Raw genomic sequence first — 22694 nt, 5'->3', positions numbered from 1 at the left:
TCAGACTCTCCTCTAGTCTTCAATCGTTTAAGAAGTCCCACGAAATCCATCTCTCGAAAAAAGCTCATGACCTCCCAGAGTATCTTATATTTTACAAATTTGTCTCTTGCTCTCTCCTAAAGTTCCCCACCTCCTAGTTCTGCTACTTTCCCACCTCATTGTTTGGTTGCTGTCCCCCCTCGATGCCCTTCCTATTGTGTTCTTATATCCCACCTCCTCTAGACTGTAAGCATGTTTGAGGACGGTCCTCACCAACCTAATATTCCTGTAATATTTTGTAATATTGTAAAGTGCTATGGAATAATTTAGCGCTAAATAAATGCCAAAAATAATAATAAGATTTTTTGGAAGCAAATTCAAGAGCTTGGAGGCATCTTGCATGTAGAAAAAAAAATGCACCCACAAAAAAAGAAAACAATACAAATCCAGTAAGAAAAAACAACTTCCAGGAATAAATGGTGAAAGTATTTAAAATCAATGAAGAAAAAAATATATCATTTTGTAAAGAGAAAACTCTAATAGCGTAGGTGGCACAGGCAAATCATAAAACATAAAAAAAAACTATTCACAAAAAAGACTCCCTACAAAGGGTAGGAGGACATAAAATGTGTGTTACTTTATGTAACATAGATTGTGCACACAATGCACGTTATTCATTGTAGCATGTAATTATTACAGTCATTCAATGGTAAATTTTAATAATGGAATGTTCTGGAACTTTGTATTTTGACAGGTAAAGGCGTTTTTCTTATTGAAAGTAGAGAGCTTAATAAGTGTGTGGCAGTGGAATCATCTGCCATTTTGTTACAAGACTGCAATGAATTCTCCGAGAAAATGTGTTGGAAATGGGTATCCAGACATTATATCTACAACATTGGCAGCAGCCAGTGCCTAGGATTGAACATTAGTAATCTGTCGTCACCTCTGGAGATGTTCGACTGCGACTCTTCTGTGCAGACACTGAGCTGGAAGTGCAACAATAACTCACTGATTGGCGCCAATCGTTACAATGTTGCAGTGGTCAATGGAAAGGTGGTGGCAAGGACACAATTGTACTACCAGTGGAGGGTTTATAAGTCAATGGATGAAGATTTCTGTGAGCAAAGTTATCAAGGTGACCTTGGGAAGCATTACAAGATATGTAAAAAAAAATGCCTTCAAATGTTACCTAGAATGTCCATGGATTTGTTCTCACATGTTTCAAGTGGTGTCTGCTTCTGGATACTCTTGTATTTAGAAGATAGAGCCCTCAGCACGCGACAATGTGGTATAATGGTGATTTTATTCAGCCACCAAACAAGATGTGGCCACATTTCTACACAAAGTGTCTTTTTTGAGCCTTGACAAGGCTTGACATAAACTATTTGTGTCGAAACGTTGCCACATATTGGTTGATGGCTGAATAAAATCAACATTATATCACAATACCGTGTGCTGAGGGCTCTATCTTTTAAATATTGAAATATTTGTCCAGTGATCAAGGTCCTTTCCTGTCGCACGGCACCAAAAATATGAGTGCCACACACCTATTTCTTATTCTAGCTAGATATTCTTGTCCATGAGGGAGTACTACAGCTGTACTTCAAGGATTGTAAGGGCCTGTTTAAACCACCCATGTTACCAAATAATGTCCCTGGTACACCCATTGTTATCATCCTTCCCCAAGTTCATACCTCCCAATGTTGGGAGCTACACAGCTAAACCAATAAATCTTTCATTCATAGAAATGTATTTACAGAATATGGAAAATATAATAAAACTGTTTTGTTAAAGGATCGTTCCATATTAGTGTTGACCCCACCTTTTTGTATTGTGGCAAATAAACTACAATAACCAAAAACCCTCGGTATGCTGACATAACAGTGTAACAGAAAGTAAAATGTGCTTCATTAGTAAGAGCTCACTGCAGAGGCTGCAAAGCCATGGGTGTGCAGAAAATGCAGGAAATTCAAATATTTGATTTTTGGCTTCCCAGTTAACATAAGGTTCCACTGGGTTCACAGCAAGTTCAGAGGCCATGATCGCTATTCTAACGCCAACTTGTCAGATGTATTGATTGCGAAATAAAAATGACTGATAACCTGTAACAATATAAAACCCACTCTGTATATATTTACTTTGGCTCCATCAGTTTAAGGAAATGCTTTATCATCTTCCTTTGAGTTTTAACGGTTTGTTTTTGGGTTTTGTTTGTTTTTGCACAGAGGTGTATACACTGCTGGGAAATAGCCGTGGCTCCCCATGTTTTTTCCCATTTAAATATAATAATATATGGTACCATGAATGTCTTAATAAAGGAAGACAAGATGGATTATCTTGGTGTTCGACCACTGTGTCCTACAACAACGATCGAAAATGGGGATTCTGTCCGTCTACTGGTAAGTTTAATGTCATTTCGCTTTCTAAATAGTATTTCACTTCATGGATACATTTTTACTGATATTTTCAATTCTTCCGATATTTAAACCAATGACCTGTGACTTGTTAACAGTTTGATATGGAGGTTACAGCTGAGTGAAATTACAGTTTATGGAACATAACCACTTGCACAATTATTATTATTATTATTATTATATATCTGGCTTGTTCCATCTGACAAGATGCTTGGTTTATATTCTCGTAAATGTTCGTGAATTGTTGTATAATTGATGCAGATATAAAGAAATAAGCAAAGTAATAATTTCAGTTGGATTGAAATATATTCCTTAGAACTTTAATTGCAGATACTGAATCATTAATACAAAGTGCAACGTGCAGACAGCTTTATATGGTATTTTGATTAATTGAAAGTGGTATGTTTTTGGTTTAAGAAAACCGTAAGATACTTGAACTGTGTTAAATCAAATAATGTGGTTTAATTTAGACCCTATAAAAAAAGTAAAACCTCTAGATTTAGGTATATGGTGATGTTTGTTTTTGTTACTGTGGTTTTATGTTTTTTATGCTTGTTTATCACCCAGGCTCAGGCTGTGGGAAGCTTTGGGAGAAGAATAATGTGACTACGGCCTGTTATCAATTCAATATTGATAGTTCTCTTTCTTGGAGCCAAGCACGTGTATCTTGTCAACAGCAAGATGGAGATCTCCTGAGCATCAATAATGTCAACGAATTGAAATACATATCAGGTAAGGAGATTAACCCCTGCACCTCAAAGACTCTGTGCTTTGGTTTGTTTTTTGTTCATTTTTACTTTTGATCATCATCGCCTTTAACAATTCAGACATGTATGTAGGGTTGCCCCCTTTCTTGGATAAAAATATCAGCCATGCTAATTTGCATAAGTAATTATGTATGCGTGACATTGCAGGACACAACGTCACTGGGTGCTATGTAACATCACAGTGAGTCACATAAGAGAAAAAAAATTGTTTGGAAGATGAAAGTTCCCTAAATTGCTAAAATACTAATTACAATGTGTACTATGTCTGACTGTGTATGTAGCATTGTGTATGTGTAGCAGTGAGCGGAAGAGTGCATACTGTGTTAGAGTGTAGGTGTAGTATTGTGTGTGTGTGTGTGTATACCATATCTGATTGTGTATACTGTGTGTATGTTTGTGGTAGTGTCTCATTATGTGTATGCTGTGCAGGTGTAATCATACAGGCACAAAGACACAGGGATACAGACACTGTCCTACATAGACATACAGTCATAGTGTGACATACAGACACAGTCATACAGTGACATACATAAACACTGTCATAAAGACACAGACATACACAGACTGTCATACACATACATACAGTGACATACAGACAGTCATAAAGACACAGACATACAGTCATAAACAGAAATAAACCAGGCACAGGCACTCAAGGAACTCAAAATAGCCCTTTTATTGGAGCAAAAAAGAGCAGCAACATTTCGGCCTACACAGAGCTGTATAGGACAAAACATTGCTACTCTTTTTTTCTCCAATAAAATGGCTATTTTTAGATCATTGAGTGCCTGGATCTGGTTTATTTCTACTACAACTGGGTTTATTTCTACTACAGCCCTGGCTCTGGAGCACCGGGATCTTGAGACAAGAGTGCGGCATCCTTTTACTTGTAGAATTAATACAGTCATACACAGACATACAGACACTGTCATACACAGTTATACATACACTGTCATACAGAGACATACAGACACTGTCATAGAGAGGCAGACATACACTGCCATAAACAGACATGCAGTCATACAAACTCAGGCATACAGACATACAGACACTGCCATGCAGAGACATACTGCCATACACAAACATACAGAAACATACAGTCATACAGAGACATACAGACTCAGGCATACAGAGGCATACAGACACACACAGATACTGTCATATACAGACATACATACACTGTCATACACAGACATACATACACAGACATACAAACACTGTCATATACAGACATACATACACTGTTATTGTCACGATTCTCGGAACCCAACACGCTAACAAACACACACACACAGAAAAGGTGCCGTACCGGACCTTAGAGTGGCCGGGCTAAGCACACACAGAATAGTCAGGAGACAAGCCGAGTCAGGGGAACCAGAAGACAGGATAACGATAAACAAGCCGAGGTCAAAGGGAAGGAGAAAGTCACAAAGTCAGTATAACAAGCCAGAGAGTACGTAACCAGAAACACAAGTTCAGAATCAATACTATACAGCAAAGACCACAACAGGGTAGGGATGAACAGGAAAGGTAAGTATAAATACCCTAGGTTTAATTCTGATTGGATAACTTCCAATCAGAATTAACAATCACACGTGGGAGATATCTAAGCCTCCCACTGTGATTGTGGTACTGTTGCTTTAACGCCGGGTCACTCACGTGACCCCGGCGTTTGCATAAATTAACGGCCTTCCAGCGTGCAGCGTTATACATGCTGCCGCTGGGAGGCGTAATGGATGCGAGCGGCGAGCGGCGGAGAGGAGACGCCGCTCGCCGACAGGTAGGAGGAGGGGAGACCGCGGGCGGCTATGGACTGAGGGTGAGTGCTGCAAGTTGCGAGGGAGATACAAAATGGGGGTAGATAATTATAAGAGGGACTGACTTAGAGAGAGGCATGATATCTGAGAAAGGGATGGCAGAAGGAAGTTCATTGTGGGAGAACGTAGGGACTGGCGATGATGGTGGTGGTATGAGGTGGCATGCCCAGGGCTTCCTATATAGACATGGTCTTCTTCCAGCTCACAACTTGTTTAAAATGACCTTTCACTTCACTTGAAATTATACAAATGTTTAAAAAATTAAAATAAACCTTTGACTTGTGGTAAACTTTTTTCATGAGATGCTCAGATTTCGTTCAATTTTATATTAAGACTTAGCAATTGACGTCATAATTTAGCTCAGTCATTGCACAGCCAAATGAAGCATTACGTTAAGAAAATGAGAAATAAATATATTTTCTGTTTCTCCTCTCTCTGTAGAAAATTAATATTATTTATTAGTAAAAATTAATATTATGATTATTAATATTATTAATAAAATAATGAAGTAACAGTTCCCTTTTAAAGCAAGTTTGACCAGTCTTAACTCCATCTGTTCTAATTAGAATACTATGCCCATAATTCTCTGACCGACAGAAAGATTGTCCAACATCTGGACATCTGTCAGGGTACCTGAAGCCTCTACCTCTGAGAGAGGTAGAGACTTAGAAGTTTATCCGTCCGGACGGCATGTCTCCTCGGTTCCTCGCGGTTCACCCGGTCTTGCTAACGCCGGCCGCGAGGGAGCCACTTCCTTTTATAGCAGGAAGCCCAGAGGCCGACGTCATGACGCCAACCCGGAACGCCCTGTCACTCAAATCTGTGGAGACGAATCAGGACTCGCCGGAGGCGTGTCTTCTCTCCCTAACCAGCATACTTAACAGTGGCTCTCTCATTTACTCATTGCCCTGTCGTGGTTCTAGTCTGCCTAGTCACACAGTGCTTTGTTATTCTCTTGCCTTTTGGTTCTGACCCGGCTTTGGTATTTACTCTCCTGTCTTTCTGTTATCCTTGACCCGGCTTGTCTCTCGCTTACCTGTCTTCTCGTTCCCTCGACCTCGGCTTGTCTCTGACCATTCTATCGTAGTTCTACGTTAAGTCCGGCCATTCTAAGGACCGGTATACGTATCTGCTACTCTTTGTACTCTGCGTGTTGGATCCCTGACCCGATCCTGACATTACGACAGGGCCATGGATCCTGCAGGTACAAATTGTCAGCTTGGTTCTCCTGATCCTAGGTTTGACGCCATGGATCATAGGATGGATCAGATGGCTCTAGCACTACAGGCGCTGCTATCACGTCCTATTAATCCACCTGAGGAGATGCGTAATACGTCTGCTTCTTCTGTGGGTCCAGGACTAGAGGTAGCTAATGTAGGTGCTTCTTCCCGAGTTACCCCACCTGTACGTTATGCTGGTTCTCCTGAGAGGTGTCGGGGGTTTTTGAACCAGATCAGTATCCATTTCGAGCTACAGCCCCGCTCCTACCCTACTGATAGGGCAAAAGTGGGATTTATTATTACCTTACTCATTGAGAAAGCTCTGAGATGGGCTAATCCGTTGTGGGAGAATGATAATCCATTAGTCTATAACTATAATGCCTTTGTAGCTGCTTTTAAAAGAACTTTTGATCCCCCTGGCAGGAGGGCCAATGCAGCCAGATTACTGTTGCGCCTTAGACAAGACAACCAAACACTTGTGGATTACGCACTAGAGTTCAGGTCTTTGGCGGCAGAGGTAAAATGGAATGAACAGGCTTATATAGACGTATTTTTAAATGGATTATCCGATGTAATACTTGATGAGGTAGCGACAAGAGAGCTTCCCGAGAACCTGGAAGACTTAATTTCCTTTATCTCTCGTATTGACGAACGTCTAAGGGAGAGGCAGAATACTCGAGATAGAACCGGTAAATCTTCCTTTAGACTAGCACCATCATTTCAAATTTCTGAAACCCAGACTCCACAGGTTTCAGAACCTATACAGTTAGGCCTTACTCGTCTGTCAGAGGAGGAAAGACAGTACAGGAGAAGGGAGGGACTATGTATGTATTGTGGAGTCAGAGGTCATGTACGTTTGAGCTGTCCCAGTCGTCCGGGAAACGCTCGCACCTAAGTTTCTCTAGAGGACAGACCTTGGGTGTTTCGATTTTGTCCTCTACTCATAACTGCAAAGAACATAGACTCCTATTACCGGTCTCTTTAACTTGGGAAAAGGGAACCTTAGAGACTATGGCATTGATAGACTCCGGCGCCGCTGAGAGTTTTATCGACCAAAAGTTTCTCACCAAACACGCTATCCCATCCCAGTTAAGGAAGACACCCTTGGCTGTAGAGGCCATTGATGGTAGACCTTTAGTTGAGCCTGTGATCTTCCAGGAGACCACACCTCTTAACTTAACTACTGGTATTCTACACAAGGAGGAAATATCCCTACTACTCATTTCATCTCCTTCTGTTCCCATAGTCCTGGGATACTCCTGGCTTAAGAGACATAACCCCGTTATAGATTGGAGATCAGGGGAAATAGTTTCGTGGGGTCAGGATTGTCAAGAGAATTGTTTAAAGAAAGTGTCACCTCTCTGTAGTGTCAACGCACTTAATAAGGCTACCGACTCTACCAAAGTACAGATACCGTCCTTGTATCAAGATTTAAAAGCAGTATTTGACAAAGGAAAGGCTGATACCTTACCGCCACATAGGCCTTTTGATTGCAAAATTAATTTACTTTCTGGTACTATGCCCCCCAGGGGTCATGTATACCCTTTGTCTACGAATGAGAACTTAGTTCTAGAGGAGTATATTCGTGAAAACCTAGACAAGGGCTTCATTAGAAGATCCTCCTCTCCTGCTGGGGCTGGATTTTTTTTTGTTAAAAAGAAGGATGGTTCTTTAAGACCCTGCATTGACTACCGAGGTCTTAACAAGATAACCATTAGAAATGTATATCCGATTCCCTTGATCACCAAGCTTTTTGATCGATTAAAAAATTCTAAGATTTTCACTAAGTTAGACCTTAGAGGTGCTTATAATTTGGTGAGAATTCACGACGGTGACGAGTGGAAAACTGCATTCAATACTCGATATGGGCACTATGAGTATACTGTAATGCCTTTTGGTCTCTGCAATGCCCCGGCGGTATTTCAGGACCTTATTAATGAGGTTCTTAGGGAGTTTCAAGATGACTGTGTGATTGTATACCTTGATGATATACTTATACATTCCAGGGATATTGAAACTCACCACGGACAAGTCAGAAGGGTTTTACACAAACTTCTTCAGCATGGCTTGTACTGCAAATTAGAGAAATGCAGCTTTGACCAATCCCAAACTACCTTTCTTGGTTACGTGATTTCTGGAGAGGGGTTTGAAATGGATCCGGAGAAGCTCCAATCCATATTAGATTGGCCTTTACCTAAGGGTCTCAAGGCTATCCAGAGATTTATTGGTTTCTCCAATTACTACAGACGTTTCATTAAGGGATACTCCTCTATCATTGCTCCCATCACCAATATGACCAAACAAGGGGCTGATACTAAGAATTGGTCTACTGAAGCACTTCTGGCTTTTAAAACACTCAAGGAGCTGTTTGCTTCCGCACCAATTTTAGTTCACCCTGATACTACACTACCTTTCCTACTCGAAGTTGACGCTTCTGAGACAGGTATAGGTGCCGTCCTGTCCCAAAGGTTGGGTGTAGATAAACCATTACATCCTTGTGGATACTTTTCCAAAAAATTGTCGGGTACTGAAAGCAGATATGACATTGGTGACAGGGAACTACTAGCGGTTATAATGGCCTTAAAGGAGTGGAGACATTTATTGGAGGGTACTTTGCATCCTGTTACTATTTTGACAGATCATAAAAACTTATCCTATATTGGAGAGGCTAAACGACTATCATCTAGACAGGCTCGTTGGTCCATATTCCTCACTCACTTCAACTACGTACTCACATATAGGCCAGGTTCTAAGAATTCTAAAGCCGATGCCTTGTCTCGCCAATATGAACCTGCTGCCGTGTCTGAGCCGGTTTTGTCCTCTATAGTACCCAAGTGTAACATTATCGCTAACACTACTCTCAAAGTCCATTCTCCGCTACTTGATCAGATAAGGAGCTTGCAGCATCTGGCACCTAGACTGACTCCGGCTTCCAAACATTTCGTTCCTCCTGAACTCCAATTGGAGCTCTTACAGTGTCTTCACGAGAGTAAGGTGGCTGGTCATCCGGGTGTTCGCAAGACGTATTCTTTGATCTCCAAGGATTTCTGGTGGCCTTCGTTACGGGAGGATATTAAGGATTTTATCGGAGTTTGTGAGGTCTGTACTAGAACTAAACTACCGCATTCGCTTCCTTGTGGCCTTCTACAACCTCTGGAAATTCCTGACAAACCTTGGTCCTGTGTGGCAATGGACTTTATTGTGGATTTGCCTGTTTCTAAAAGGCACACTGTTATCCTCACCGTAGTCGATAGGTTTACCAAGATGGCACATTTCGTACCTTTGCCTAAACTCCCGACTTCTCCTGAATTGGCGGAGATCTTTGCTAAAGAGATTTTTCGTTTGCATGGGATTCCTTCGGAGATCACTTCTGATAGAGGTTCCCAATTTGTTTCACGTTTTTGGAGATCATTCTGTTCTCAATTAGGCATCAAATTGAATTTTTCGTCCGCCTATCATCCTCAGTCTAACGGAGCTGCCGAACGTACCAACCAGAAGATTGAGCAATACTTACGTTGTTTTGTTTCCGAACACCAGGACGATTGGGTCGGTTTGATTCCTTGGGCGGAGTTTGCGCACAACAATCTCGTTTGTGACTCTACGCATTCAAGCCCCTTCTTCATAAACTATGGCTTTCATCCATCTATTCTTCCCTCGGTTTCTCCTTCCCAAGGAGTGCCGTCGGTTGATGTCCATGTGGCCAATTTGAGGAAGTTGTGGGATCAGACTCGACAGATTCTTCTACACAATTCTATGCTGGTTAAGAAACATGCTGACAAACGTAGAAGGGCGGCTCCGAATTTTGTTCCAGGCGATAGAGTTTGGCTGAGTACTAGGAATATTCGCCTTAAAGTTCCTTCCATGAAATTCGCTCCTCGTTATATTGGTCCCTACAGGATCTTGACTCGAATTAATCCAGTGGCGTATCGTCTAGCTCTCCCAGCCACTTTACGCATCCCGAACTCCTTTCACGTGTCATTGCTGAAACCTCTAATCTGTAACAGATTCTCCTCCACAATCGCCCCTCCGCGCCCTGTTCAGGTGGAGGGTCAGGAGGAGTATGAGGTTAACTCCATTATTGATTCTCGTGTCTCCCGGGGGAGAGTACAATATTTGGTTGACTGGAAGGGTTATGGTCCTGAGGAGAGGAGTTGGGTACCACAAGAGGATGTTCATGCTCCTCGCCTTCGCAGGGCATTTCACTCCCGCTTTCCATCTCGCCCCGGCTCCTTCCGCCCGGTGGGCGTATCTGAGAGGGGGGGTACTGTCAGGGTACCTGAAGCCTCTACCTCTGAGAGAGGTAGAGACTTAGAAGTTTATCCGTCCGGACGGCATGTCTCCTCGGTTCCTCGCGGTTCACCCGGTCTTGCTAACGCCGGCCGCGAGGGAGCCACTTCCTTTTATAGCAGGAAGCCCAGAGGCCGACGTCATGACGCCAACCCGGAACGCCCTGTCACTCAAATCTGTGGAGACGAATCAGGACTCGCCGGAGGCGTGTCTTCTCTCCCTAACCAGCATACTTAACAGTGGCTCTCTCATTTACTCATTGCCCTGTCGTGGTTCTAGTCTGCCTAGTCACACAGTGCTTTGTTATTCTCTTGCCTTTTGGTTCTGACCCGGCTTTGGTATTTACTCTCCTGTCTTTCTGTTATCCTTGACCCGGCTTGTCTCTCGCTTACCTGTCTTCTCGTTCCCTCGACCTCGGCTTGTCTCTGACCATTCTATCGTAGTTCTACGTTAAGTCCGGCCATTCTAAGGACCGGTATACGTATCTGCTACTCTTTGTACTCTGCGTGTTGGATCCCTGACCCGATCCTGACAACATCTTTCTTTAACATGTGATCTGTTATTTCTTACTGATTCCTTTTATTCCCTCAAAGAATACACAAAGAATAATATGGATGAAAGAACCAAGGAGATCGTATTACCCAAAAATGTGTTAATATCATAATAAGAGTTATATGATGGGGAGAATTAGATTTGGCTGGCCTCTCCATCATGCTGGGCTGCTTGTACAGCTTCAAAGTTACAAAGTCACGTCTGACCCCAAAGTATTCATTGGACACATTAATCTAGCAATGAAAGGGATTAGAACATGGCTGCAATTAGTTTAGAATTCTTTGCCAAATCCCTGCTGCTTGTGTCTAAAAAAAAACAAAAAAGGAAAAATGGATTGTTTATTTTATCTTCTTCATTTCCTGGACAACCTTTTCCCTATTACATTCCAGAAATATTTTAGTTTCTGAAAACAGAACAGTCAAAGTACTCTTAAAGGCATGGGCGTCCGCAGGAATTTTTCCAGGGGGGCATAATTGTAATGACATCCATGCTTGGTCCCTTTTTGACAGTGTCATGAAGGGGAGGAGCATAGTCATTATCCCATAAAGCCAGGGTGAATAGCATTTTCACAACTATGGTGTCAGGAATACATTTGTATTCCTGACACTATAGTGTTCCTTTAAGCAAATTAAAGAAACATTCTGGTCACCATAACAACTTCATCTAAATGAAAATGCTATGATGCCAGGAAGCCCCCGAAGCCCCCGCTCTCAAATGGTTTAACCCCAAAGGCTTCCTCCAGCTTCAGATTTCCAGGTCGCTCAGTGGTATTCGGCTTCTGAAACAGAGTGTCAGGAAGTGCAGATTGAGGTCAGGCATGGGTGCTACAGATTGGCTAGAATGGTCAGTTGATGCTCTAAGCCAATCGCTAGTTCCCGGTTCATAAAAATGTTTTACTTTTTTATGAATGGGGAGCTACTGATTGGCTTAGAGTGCCAGCTGACCGCTCTAGCCAATCAGCGACACCCCTCCCAAGTGGCCCTCTGTGCTTCCTGACACTCAGTAAATAAAAGTGAACACATTAACACTGAAGTTTTTTTTACCTGGGGTGATGAGAAGGTCCAAAGTTTCCCTGCCAGGCCCAGGTACCAAAGCCTTATGATGTGGTGTCCAGAATAAAGTGGAGGGTTCACTTCACTTGTCCTTCCTGCTCCAATCTCATTTTCTTCTCCTTCATTTGACAAAGTCTTCTTTTTCTTCTGACACTGTCTTCTCTCCTCCTTGGCTCCTTCTGCTCCTTTACCTTTCTGCTACTTTCTGCTTATTGTGCTCCCCCTTCTGCTCCTGTCTCTCTCTGATCTTTCTGCTCCTTCTCCTACTTTACCTTTGTGCTCCTTGCTGTCCTTTCTGCTCCTTGCTACCCTTTTCTGCTCCTTCTCCTACTTTACTTTTGTGTTCCTTCTGATTCTTTCTGCTCCTTTACTTTTGTGCTCCTTCTGTCCCTTTCTGCTCTTTGCAGACCCTTCCTTTTCCTTGCAGATCCTTCCTACTCCTTGCTGCCCCTTGCAGACCCTTCCTTCTCCTTGCAGACCCTTCCTGCTCATTTCTGTTCCTTTGCCTACTTCACCTTTGTGCTTCTTCTGTCCCTTCCTGCTCCTTGCTGCTTTTTTCAGCTCCTTGCTGACCCTTCCTGCTCCTTGCAGACCCTTCCTGCTTCTTGTTGACCCTTCCTTCTCCTTGCAGACCCTTCCTTCTCCTTGCTGCCCCTTCCTGCTCATTTGTGTTCCTTTGTGCTCCTTCTCCTCCTTTCCCTGTTGTGGTCCTTGCTGTCCCTTCCAGATCCTTGCTGCCCCTTTCTCCTCGTTTCTATTCCTTCTCCTTTCTGCTCCTTCTCTTACTTTACCTCCCCCATCCCTCACTTACCTGATCTATAGGCTGTCTCCCCCCTATGCCTCACTTCAATGATCTGTAGGCTATCTCTGCCCCCCCCCCCCATATGCCTCACTTCACTGATCTCTAGGCTATCTCTGCCCCTCCCCCCCATATGCCTCACTTCACTGATCTTTAGGCTATCTCTGCCCCCCCCCATATGCCTCACTTCACTGATCTCTAGGCTATTTCTGTCCCCCTCCTCCCCCCCCATATGCCTCATTTCACTGATCTCTAGGCTATCTCTGTCCCCCCTCCTCCCCCTCCCCCAGTATGCCTCACTTCACTGATCTCTAGGCTATCTCTGCCTCCCTCCCCCCCAATATGCCTCACTTCACTGATCTCTAGGCTATCTCTGCCCCCCCCCATATGCCTCACTTCACTGATCTCTAGGCTATCTCTGCCCCCCCCCCCCATATGCCTCACTTCACTGATCTTTAGGCTATCTCTGCCCCCCCCCCATATGCCTCACTTCACTGATCTCTAGGCTATCTCTGTGTCCCCCCCCCTTATGCCTCACTTCACTGATTTCTAGGCTATCTCTGCCCCCCCCCCCATATGCCTCACTTCACTGATCTCTAGGCTATCTCTGTCCCCCCTATATGCCTCACTTCACTGATCTCTAGGCTATCTCTGTCCCCCCCCATATGCCTCACTTCACTGATATGTAGGCGATCTCTGTCACCCCCCCCCCCCCCATATGCCTCACTTCACTGATCTATAGGCTATCTCTGCCCCCCCATATGCCTCACTTCCCTGATCTCAAGGCTATCTCTGCCCCCCTCCCCCATATGCCTCACTTCACTGATCTATAGGCTATCTCTGCCCCCCCCCATATGCCTCACTTCCCTGATTTCAAGGCTATCTCTGCCCCCCTCCCCCATATGCCTCACTTCACTGATCTCTAGGCTATCTCTGCCCCCCCCCCCCCCCATATGCCTCACTTCACTGATCTCTGGGCTATCTCTGCCCCCTCCATGTCTCACTTCCCTGATCTCTAGGCTATCTCTGCCCCCCATATGCTTCACTCCCCTAATCTATAGGCTATCTCCCCCCATGCCTCACTTACCTGATCTGTAGGCTGTCTCTGGCTGCATGTGTTGCTCCCCTGCGGTTTCAATCAGCAGAGAGAAGCAGGGAAAAGATGCTGCTTCCTGTCCCTGTCTCTCTCCATGGCATACTCTAGACTGGTGCTTACATATTAATTATTTTTTTTAATGCATTTATATAGATAGTGCATTTGAAATACATGCCAAGACAATAAAGTTAAAACAATTAAGATACTCACAACTGAAATCCCTGCAGATATCCAGGCTTCAAGGCTTTGCAATAAACTCTCACCAAACCAGGAAGTGACTTAACCAATTACGATGATTACCTAACTGCTATCTCGTATTCTGATGCGCTAATCCCACAACCAATGCTTCAAGGGTTGAGTTGATGCTCATCTGTGAACTTTCAACTTTAAAAGCTTAGAGTTCAACTACAGCTCCCAGAAAAAAAATATATGACATTATATGCGGTAGACATTTTGAACAAGTTCCCTTCAAAAGCTAAATAACTATCAGAACATATTTAAAGGTGTTTGTATTAAATAGTTAAATCTAATTGTTGATTTATGTTGCATAATACAGATAAACTACAAGGCAAGGAGCAGCCATTTTGGATGGGCCTTAATCACTTAAATGAAGCTGAAGGCTGGCAGTGGTCAGATGGCTCCCCGCTGGTGCTGTTAAACTGGGCACCAGGTAAGTCATTTTATTTTAACTTTATTTTTACTAAAAAAGAAGATATTTCTGCTATTGCATAATACTGGTGCAGTTCTATTCGGCAGTTTAACAAACAAATCCGGCGTCTCTCTTGTCCGGTTGAGTAAGGAGGACTTGTTCTTAGAAGGTATATCTAACGACAAGAAAAGAAGATACAGAAACTAATAGTGTACTAAGTTTAGGTATGATGATGAGGAAAATCAGATGTGCACTTTTACTTTTTAGGAGATGTAATCTACTCCTACTTAAGCATCTTGGTGGTAAGATCCCTGTCTGGAAAAAAAGTGTAGCACTTTTTCTGTAGATGGTTGTTTCTTGTAAGGTAGAGGGTATCGTGGAGCTAATAGGAGAACAGAATAAAATAATATAGTGTAGTATTTTTAGCTTAAAATTCCAAAAGTAGATAGGCACAGGTATATATTCTTTTAGTTAACAATTTATATTTAAATGGAGCATTTGTGCAAATAAATTCCTCTTATAAATATTTGATGTCATTATTTACCTTAGATATATAATATATAAAATGTTAGTATTTGAAAAATAAATTGGCATGTGGATACCACTCCAGTGGCAACTGAGATATTAGCTAGATCGATGCTTTTTAATTCTGAAAGATTTACACAAATAATTATGCCGTGAAAATGTAGCCATGTTATGTGATTTATGCAAAAGTAGAAATCCAGAGGCATCACGGTGGGCTGCAAGTAAGGTAAGGTTTAATTGGATAGATGAGCAAAATAGCTAACAACGTTTCGGTCTTACTTCCAACGTTTTGGCCTAGCATCTTAATCCTATATGATGTATGCAAAGACATTAAGTGAATGAGCCAGTTTAATATTAACGTGTCCATTGTTCAGGATCACCCAGCTCTTACGCAGAGAATTGTGGAGTTTATCTTCAAGGCGATAACACCTGGAACACCTATTCATGTGGCATAGACTTACCTTACATATGCAAAAAATATACTTTGCCAGTGGATCGGGAAACATTCGGTAAGTTTATACAAGATACATTTTTCATAAATGTGATATTTGCATTTCATCTACCAAATTAATTTAATGAAAGTGGTGTTTTATCTGGTCAGTTCAATGTAATTACTTAGAGCTAAAAAAACAAGAGTCTAAATGCCCAGTCATATGATCATAAAAACAGGTCCTGCACAAGCTGGGAACCCTTCAATGTTTCCTATGCTGTTTATCTGATTGAATGCCATAGAAAAGCTGTGCTCACTAGACCACAATGGCACGTGGCGAATTTCCAGCAAACTAATTTAGGTCACTGGTGACGCACACAGCTGCAAAAGGGACGTTTCATCCTAATGCAGAAGCCCTGAAATCGCCTAGACTCAGATGTGATAAAACATATATCTGTGCTGCATATGATGAGGACTTTTCTCTGCTGTCGCCAGATGTGAGACATGAGAAATAAATGGTGAAACAGGGGTCCAAATTCATGATTGGCCCACCAACATTGAGACTGTTGGCAAGTATGGCTATTATGAACTCCCTGATCTTCAAGGATCAGTCCAAAACAGTATGTCCAAATCAAGACATGCTGCTGCAGCTATAGGATTATTTTTGTTTATCAGTGAAACTGTGCTGTCCTGATCGTAATAAAAACTGGTCAATTGCTAACCCCAAGGCAGCCACAGCCATGACAATGGATGGAAATTGGAAAATCTAGCAAAACATATGTGATCTCAGTTAAATAGATGGACAATTTTAAAGGTGAAAGCCTGGTATGGAGTTGTTTTAAGTACATTCCCTGTGTGCTTAATAGCATTGCCCATGCCTACCCATTATAAACACTTCACAGAGTACAAGGGTTCCATGAAAGCTAGGCAGGATTGCTGTGTAAACCATTTAATGTGTTCAGTTTGATGTGATATGATGAATGGGACATGTCTGACATATCTAGAAATAGTTTGTATATGTATAATTGTATTCTTATCCTCTTCAGTAACCCGTATATAAGCATCATTTCACTCTTTATAAGGGTGGATCTAATAAGCATTTTTATATTTTTTATTGTTATTGTTACATAAGACAGCTGGAAATATTACCCAACAAATTGTGAATTTGGTTGGTATCCTTACAATCACTATTGCTACAAACTCCAGAGAGAAATGCAGACATGGGACAATGCGTCGGCCGCCTGTCAGAGAACTGGAGGAGAATTAACAAGTGTGCCCTCATCAATGGAATTTGTTGTTATGTCCCAGCTTCTAGAAAATGGTGAGTTCTTTAAGGCACATATTCCTTATTTTTATAACGGACCGTTTACAGATAGAGAGTGGTGTCTTATTTGTCAAATGGGAGGTTCCCCAATTAAGAGCATCCTCAACTGACCGATCATGAGCAGATGGTGGATCCAAAATGACACTCTGACTCGTGTCTTCCTCACCTATTTCCTGACCAGTCTCAGCTCTAACCCCACTCACCATGCTTCGGTCCCACACCAACATTATGGCTGTGATGGCAATGGCATTCATGGTTTTAGAAGTGCTTTTCAATTCTCTTCTCCTCTCTAGGTTAAAGAAACATGGTCTTTGGTCCTGAATGTAACATGAGATTATCACACATAGAGAGCAGTATTCTATGTTTCATCACACATAGAGGATACTTGGACTTAAAACACATAAAATACTTAAAACGTTAAGGCATACTTTGGCATTAACAATTCCTTAAAAAAAATAAAAAATACAACATCCATTTCGCAACACACTTGACACACTAACGTACCATGCTTGATTAGATTTATTCATGTCTAGTTTAGTCTGTTGTCCTTGAATAGCCATAGAACACAGGTAGGCAACCTTACACACTCCAGATGTTGTGGACTAAATCTGCCGTGATGCTTTGAAAGCAAAATAACTTTATAGGACTGGTAGTCCACAACATCTGAAGTGCGAAAGCTTGCTTACTCCTGCCATAGAACCATAAACTGAGTGAACAGGGTGACAGGGTGACTGAATCTTCAATGTTATATCTGAATTATACTTTTAGAAATATTTTTTTTAATCACTATTTTTTCTTTTTATATCTACTAGAAAATGTGACTGAGGCCTGGATTGGAATGAAAGCAAGTCTACAAACCCCATACACTTTTCAGTGGACAGATGGGTCTACCGTGACCATCACCAACTGGTACAGGCACCAACCTTATATCAACGGAACACATCAGCAATTCTGTGTTTCAACACAAAAAAATGTAAGATTTAATATTTATGTACAAACCATAGTATAGAAAGTATTTCCTATTTAAACAAAAAAATAAATTACCATTTGTTACAAAGTCATGTGTCTCTGCCGAGACCATCTTCTCAAATACACACGTTACAAGAAGCTTGTTTTATTATTTGTAACAATCAGATCCATTGATGTAGCATGTATTATATACAATCTACTGACTCGTGTGATCTGAAGTGCTTTATGTAATTTTCCAGTAGGCCAATTGCATTTTATCCGGTCAACGTTCCTACCTATTCCAACAAAATCTACATATTCCACTTAATTTTAACACTTGCCACTTCTCTTATTACACTCTACTTTTAATTCTGCCCACTTCTAATTCCCCCCTTCATACACACTCCTGTTTGTTCAAGCCCCTTCTTATCTCCAAATAAAGATGAATTCGGAAGATTCTATTGTACCAATAACCTTACATTCACCACCAACTGACCATCACCTTTTCTATTGCTGTTGAAAATTAACTTGTTTTTCATTCGTGACTATTTTTTAACACAAATTATTTCATTAAACCCCTTATTACACTTAGAGGTTGCATTTTGTTATTTTTTGTGTTATTTTCCAATTTTTCTTATGTAATTTTTTTTTTTTTTTATTACTCCCCAGAAAGATGGTTGGAAAGTAAAAATTTGTGATGAGAAATTATTTTCGGTTTGTAAAAAAACAGGACAAAATGACACAGATTTTGCAAAGGAAGACCAATGTGGAAAGGTCAGTGTTTCAATATTGTTTATTTTGCTTGTATCAATGCTTGTAAAATGTCACATGCCCAACTGTAGAACTTAAATTATATAATGTGACTTAATGTGACAAACACGTGCAACTCAATTATTATTATTTTTAATTTTTTTAAAACGCCAGCACATTCCGCAGCACTGTACATGGGTATAAATGGTACAAATAAAAAAAAAAAAATTTACAATACATCTTCGACAATACAAAATTCGGCAAACAAATGCAGAATGGTTATGAGGACACTTTTCCCGTGGGAATTTACAATGCAGATTTATATACCGTGTTGTGTAAGCTTTGCTGGAATGTTTTATTAAACACAAGGCATAGAAACAGAAGGATGGTGGCTGCTGATCCTTTAATGGGGAGCCCTAGGCACCACAAACACTGCAGATATGTGAAGTGGTCGTGGTGCAAGGAGTCTTTGGGTGCTCTTGCAGGCACCTATCTATATGCTTTTCATGACAATTACTATTGGCCACGTGTGTGTGGAGGGGTTGGGTGGTAAATCTAAAAAGCCTCATCTGTAACTTATGGCATACATTTTTAAAAAAGTGCAGGAATTCTGACTCTCTACCAAAACAAATCAAAATCACAACTCAAGGAATTTCTAACACTGGCTGAAAGAGTCTGGGTTAATGTACTTTATACATGTCTTACAGTAGACGGACTACCCTTAACTCTAGTATACTTTGCTGCAGCTGGCTGAGAATGATGACAGTTACAGTACCCGGCTGCATAAGGCAAAAATGAAGCACTTGTTAGAGGCTAGAAACTGCATCTATTTTTCTCAGCCACAGCCACAGCGACCATAGATATATACAAAACAAAAATGGAATACAGCTGCTATAATCTAAAAATAAATACATAAACAAAACATAGTGTAATACAGTTAAATGAAAAATGCACACACTGCGATAGAGTGCACTCACATAGAAGTGAGACAGGAACATAAGACAGAAAGCGCTCCAAGGGTGCCTCCCCAAAGTAGGTGGGGGCTGTTATCCCCTTCTCAATTTGGTAGTTACCACCGCTGATCAGAAAAACCGACTGGACTCCGAATCGTAGGTAAACTTAAAACAGCTTTTTATGATAGTGTTACGATTGCCTCCGGTCTAGCAGGAGGTTGGATCGGTTGAATGTCCTGGTTCCCGAAGTCAGAGAGGCGAACGATGCTCTAGTCGGTAGAAAACCTGCAAGTGTAGAATCTCCCACTAGCTATAGCAAAGCTAGGATTCCCAGATCCCTACAACACGAGTCGAGGCTACGAGTTGAGGGTAAAACAAACTGACTTTACTGGCACGTGAACATGGCAATTTATGCAAGTCCCCAGGTCCAAGGACAGCCCCCTGTGGACCTGGTGGGATACAGGTACAATACAACAAGGTAACCAATCACAAGACACTGTATCATTTGAACTTGTTACCGCCCAGCTTGGAGATAATGAATCCAACGTTTTCAGTAATACAATTATCTCCAAGCGCCTAAAACCCACGTTTATTTTAGATACAGAAAACAGAATAATAATAGTTTAATAACTATTTCGGTACTTCCACCACTCAGTGTATAGCTCCAGTTCGTGTGTATTAGTTCAACGAATAGCGACTCAAACTCACAAACCCGCTGCTGTATTTCGTCGAGTGAAAGTCTGTTCGTGTGTTTGGGGTCGCAAGCTGAAAATGGCGGCCATGTTTTCAGGTGTAATAATAGGCAGCAGGACCTCGGCATCAACTCGTGGAACTAATAACGGACAGAGTTGTGCCCGAATTCCCGCCCACTGGCTGGATGTCGTCGCCGTTCGAAATACGAATTTAGCCCGCCGTGAAGGGGCACTTAACCTGCGGTTAACCGCAACATTCCACATTCTAATTGGGGCCACATTAATTGGGGCCAGATTGAAGGTGGTCCCCATTCGTGCCTCTTTCGGTAGTTTAATCATCGGTAGGTAAGGCACGAACGGATATATACTGGGGCCGTCAATTAGCCTGCGGTTAACCGCAAACCGCTATCCCTGGGTGATCAATTGGTGGCACACGCTCTCAGCCGGGTGGTCGACCATTCGGTAGCTTGAGAGGTGACCGGGGTTTAGTGGCGGCACATGCCAGGAGCTGGGTGGTCGGTTGTTCGTTTAACGAACTGGGGTATATATATTCCATTCTGGAGAGGGTGCAGCATTCACATACCGAAGTCCTAAGGTACAAAAATAATCAGTATAATCCTGGTTGGTAACAGTCTTGTAACAGATAGCAATAAGAAAGATAAGGTAATAATATAACTGTATGGTCCTACACGTTTCGTCCCAGTATTGAGATTTCCTCAGAGACCGCAAGTGTAAAAACAGTAACAGCAGTAATGCCTAAAAGGCAGCAGCATCATAAACTGCAACATTTTGAATAGCAGCTAAAACAGACCATACATAGGAGAATGAGCTAAAAAAAAACATTTCCGATGCATTGTTATACTGTGCATTGTAAGAGTATAATTTGAAAGGGTTTATATTTTGGAAACGTCACCACAAGTGATCCCAGGCGTCATTCAGCCCAAACCCTTGTAGCAATGGGAGGTTCCCAAAAAGAAGGTAAGCTTGTTCCAGCAGGGTCCTTGTTGACCCATTGTCCATGCCACAAATTGTATTAGTTTGTCCTATGTGTCTTTACATCTCTCCTTTATAATATTGTGAAACTCTGCGGAAAAAGTTGGCACTATATAAATGGCAATAATAATAAATCTTACAAATCTGAAGATGTTGCCATTTGGAGAATACAGTAAGTAAACAGGATGCGTTTCAGAAAGTGGCTCAATGGGAAAAATACCCATGGACAATAATCTATTATTCCCCAAACATTTGCAGCTTGAATCAAAGTTTGCAATAGTAAATATATGCCATCTGTACAAACATGAGCAGTTCAACTGAGATTTCTTTCTTCTGTTTTGGCGCTTATATTAAATCTACGTTTTTCTTATTTTAGATTTTAGATGGTCATTAGAGGGTTCTGCTATTTCATGGTACCATTTGTGGAGTAAAACGTAGCTCGCAGTGATCAGGAGATTATATAAACTAGAATTACCAACAAAATGCTTGACTTCCATTTTTAGAAAAATAACATTGAATCAGACAAAAATATCATAGTTTAACCCTGTTTAAATTCTCCAAACACATATGATTAAGATTCCTTTGCATTTTCTAAGTTATTTTCTTTCCAACATACATCACCCATCTAATCATGAGTATTTCAGAATTATAGCAAATGGGGCAAAAAGGGTGAAGAGCCCTCCCCCCGATTCTCCTCCCATTTCCCCCACGCTCCTCCCCGTCCCCCCAAGATATTGCATTTCTTTTGATTTAAAAGTCACCAAAGAGCAACAGTGTCTATACCAACAATATGGCTTTGACTCTTCTCATCAGAAAATTTCCTGACAAAACTTCTGCCAAAATCAGGATTTTGGAAATAAGACGGAAAGCTTCATAGCGGTAGCGCTATGTTTTTCCAAGAAGTGATTTTCTGTCAAATGGCTATCAGTTTTCATATCATTTTATCGACTTTGTGCAGTTTTGGGGAGTGTTTTTCAAACTATTGCTTTAACATTTATTGACAATTTCATCTTAGCAGAAAGTGAATAGTTGTATTATTTATTTTTGGTTTTGTCACCTTCTTTTGCTTATTTGTCATAGTGACAATACAATGATTTATTGTATCTTTCTGAGGTTTATACCGACAGCCTGTTGGGTTATTGCTTCGTACTATTTTTCTTAGTCTATATCTTTATTGTTTAAAGCATTGGAACCATAATATCAGCTACAAAATCTTTCAGATTCCACAGTTAGTTTTCCTGGCACTGAGTTGCTAATAACATAAACATAATCAGTATTCAAAAGACATGAAATAAAGTTAATCTTCTAGGCAGAGCAAGCACTCATGTACTCCATGTACTTTACCATTGTAGGGCAAATATACCTGTCGACATATTCTTGTTTCGAGAAGTTCTAATATCCAAAAAAAAAAAACATTGTCTCCTACAATGCTTGACTCTTCAATCTT

The 22694-nt window shown here is 41.4% G+C and overlaps 1 protein-coding gene across 1 annotated transcript in view; it reads left to right on the top strand.

Moving 5' to 3' along the window:
* Nucleotides 1–22694, top strand: part of LY75 (lymphocyte antigen 75) — a 176616-nt gene that overhangs the window by 20677 nt on the left and 133245 nt on the right. The window contains exons 5-12 of the mRNA XM_063429399.1: nucleotides 734–1114; nucleotides 2205–2378; nucleotides 2961–3125; nucleotides 14540–14653; nucleotides 15532–15666; nucleotides 16720–16908; nucleotides 17724–17884; nucleotides 18529–18633. Of these exons, the coding sequence (XP_063285469.1) occupies nucleotides 734–1114; nucleotides 2205–2378; nucleotides 2961–3125; nucleotides 14540–14653; nucleotides 15532–15666; nucleotides 16720–16908; nucleotides 17724–17884; nucleotides 18529–18633 (1424 nt within the window). The remainder of the gene's footprint in view (nucleotides 1–733; nucleotides 1115–2204; nucleotides 2379–2960; nucleotides 3126–14539; nucleotides 14654–15531; nucleotides 15667–16719; nucleotides 16909–17723; nucleotides 17885–18528; nucleotides 18634–22694) is intronic.

Source organism: Pelobates fuscus, chromosome 8, assembly GCF_036172605.1.
Source record: "Pelobates fuscus isolate aPelFus1 chromosome 8, aPelFus1.pri, whole genome shotgun sequence".
Taxonomy (NCBI): domain Eukaryota; kingdom Metazoa; phylum Chordata; class Amphibia; order Anura; family Pelobatidae; genus Pelobates; species Pelobates fuscus.
Note: the sequence above shows the minus strand (reverse complement) of the source record. Positions and strands in the feature narration are given on the sequence as shown.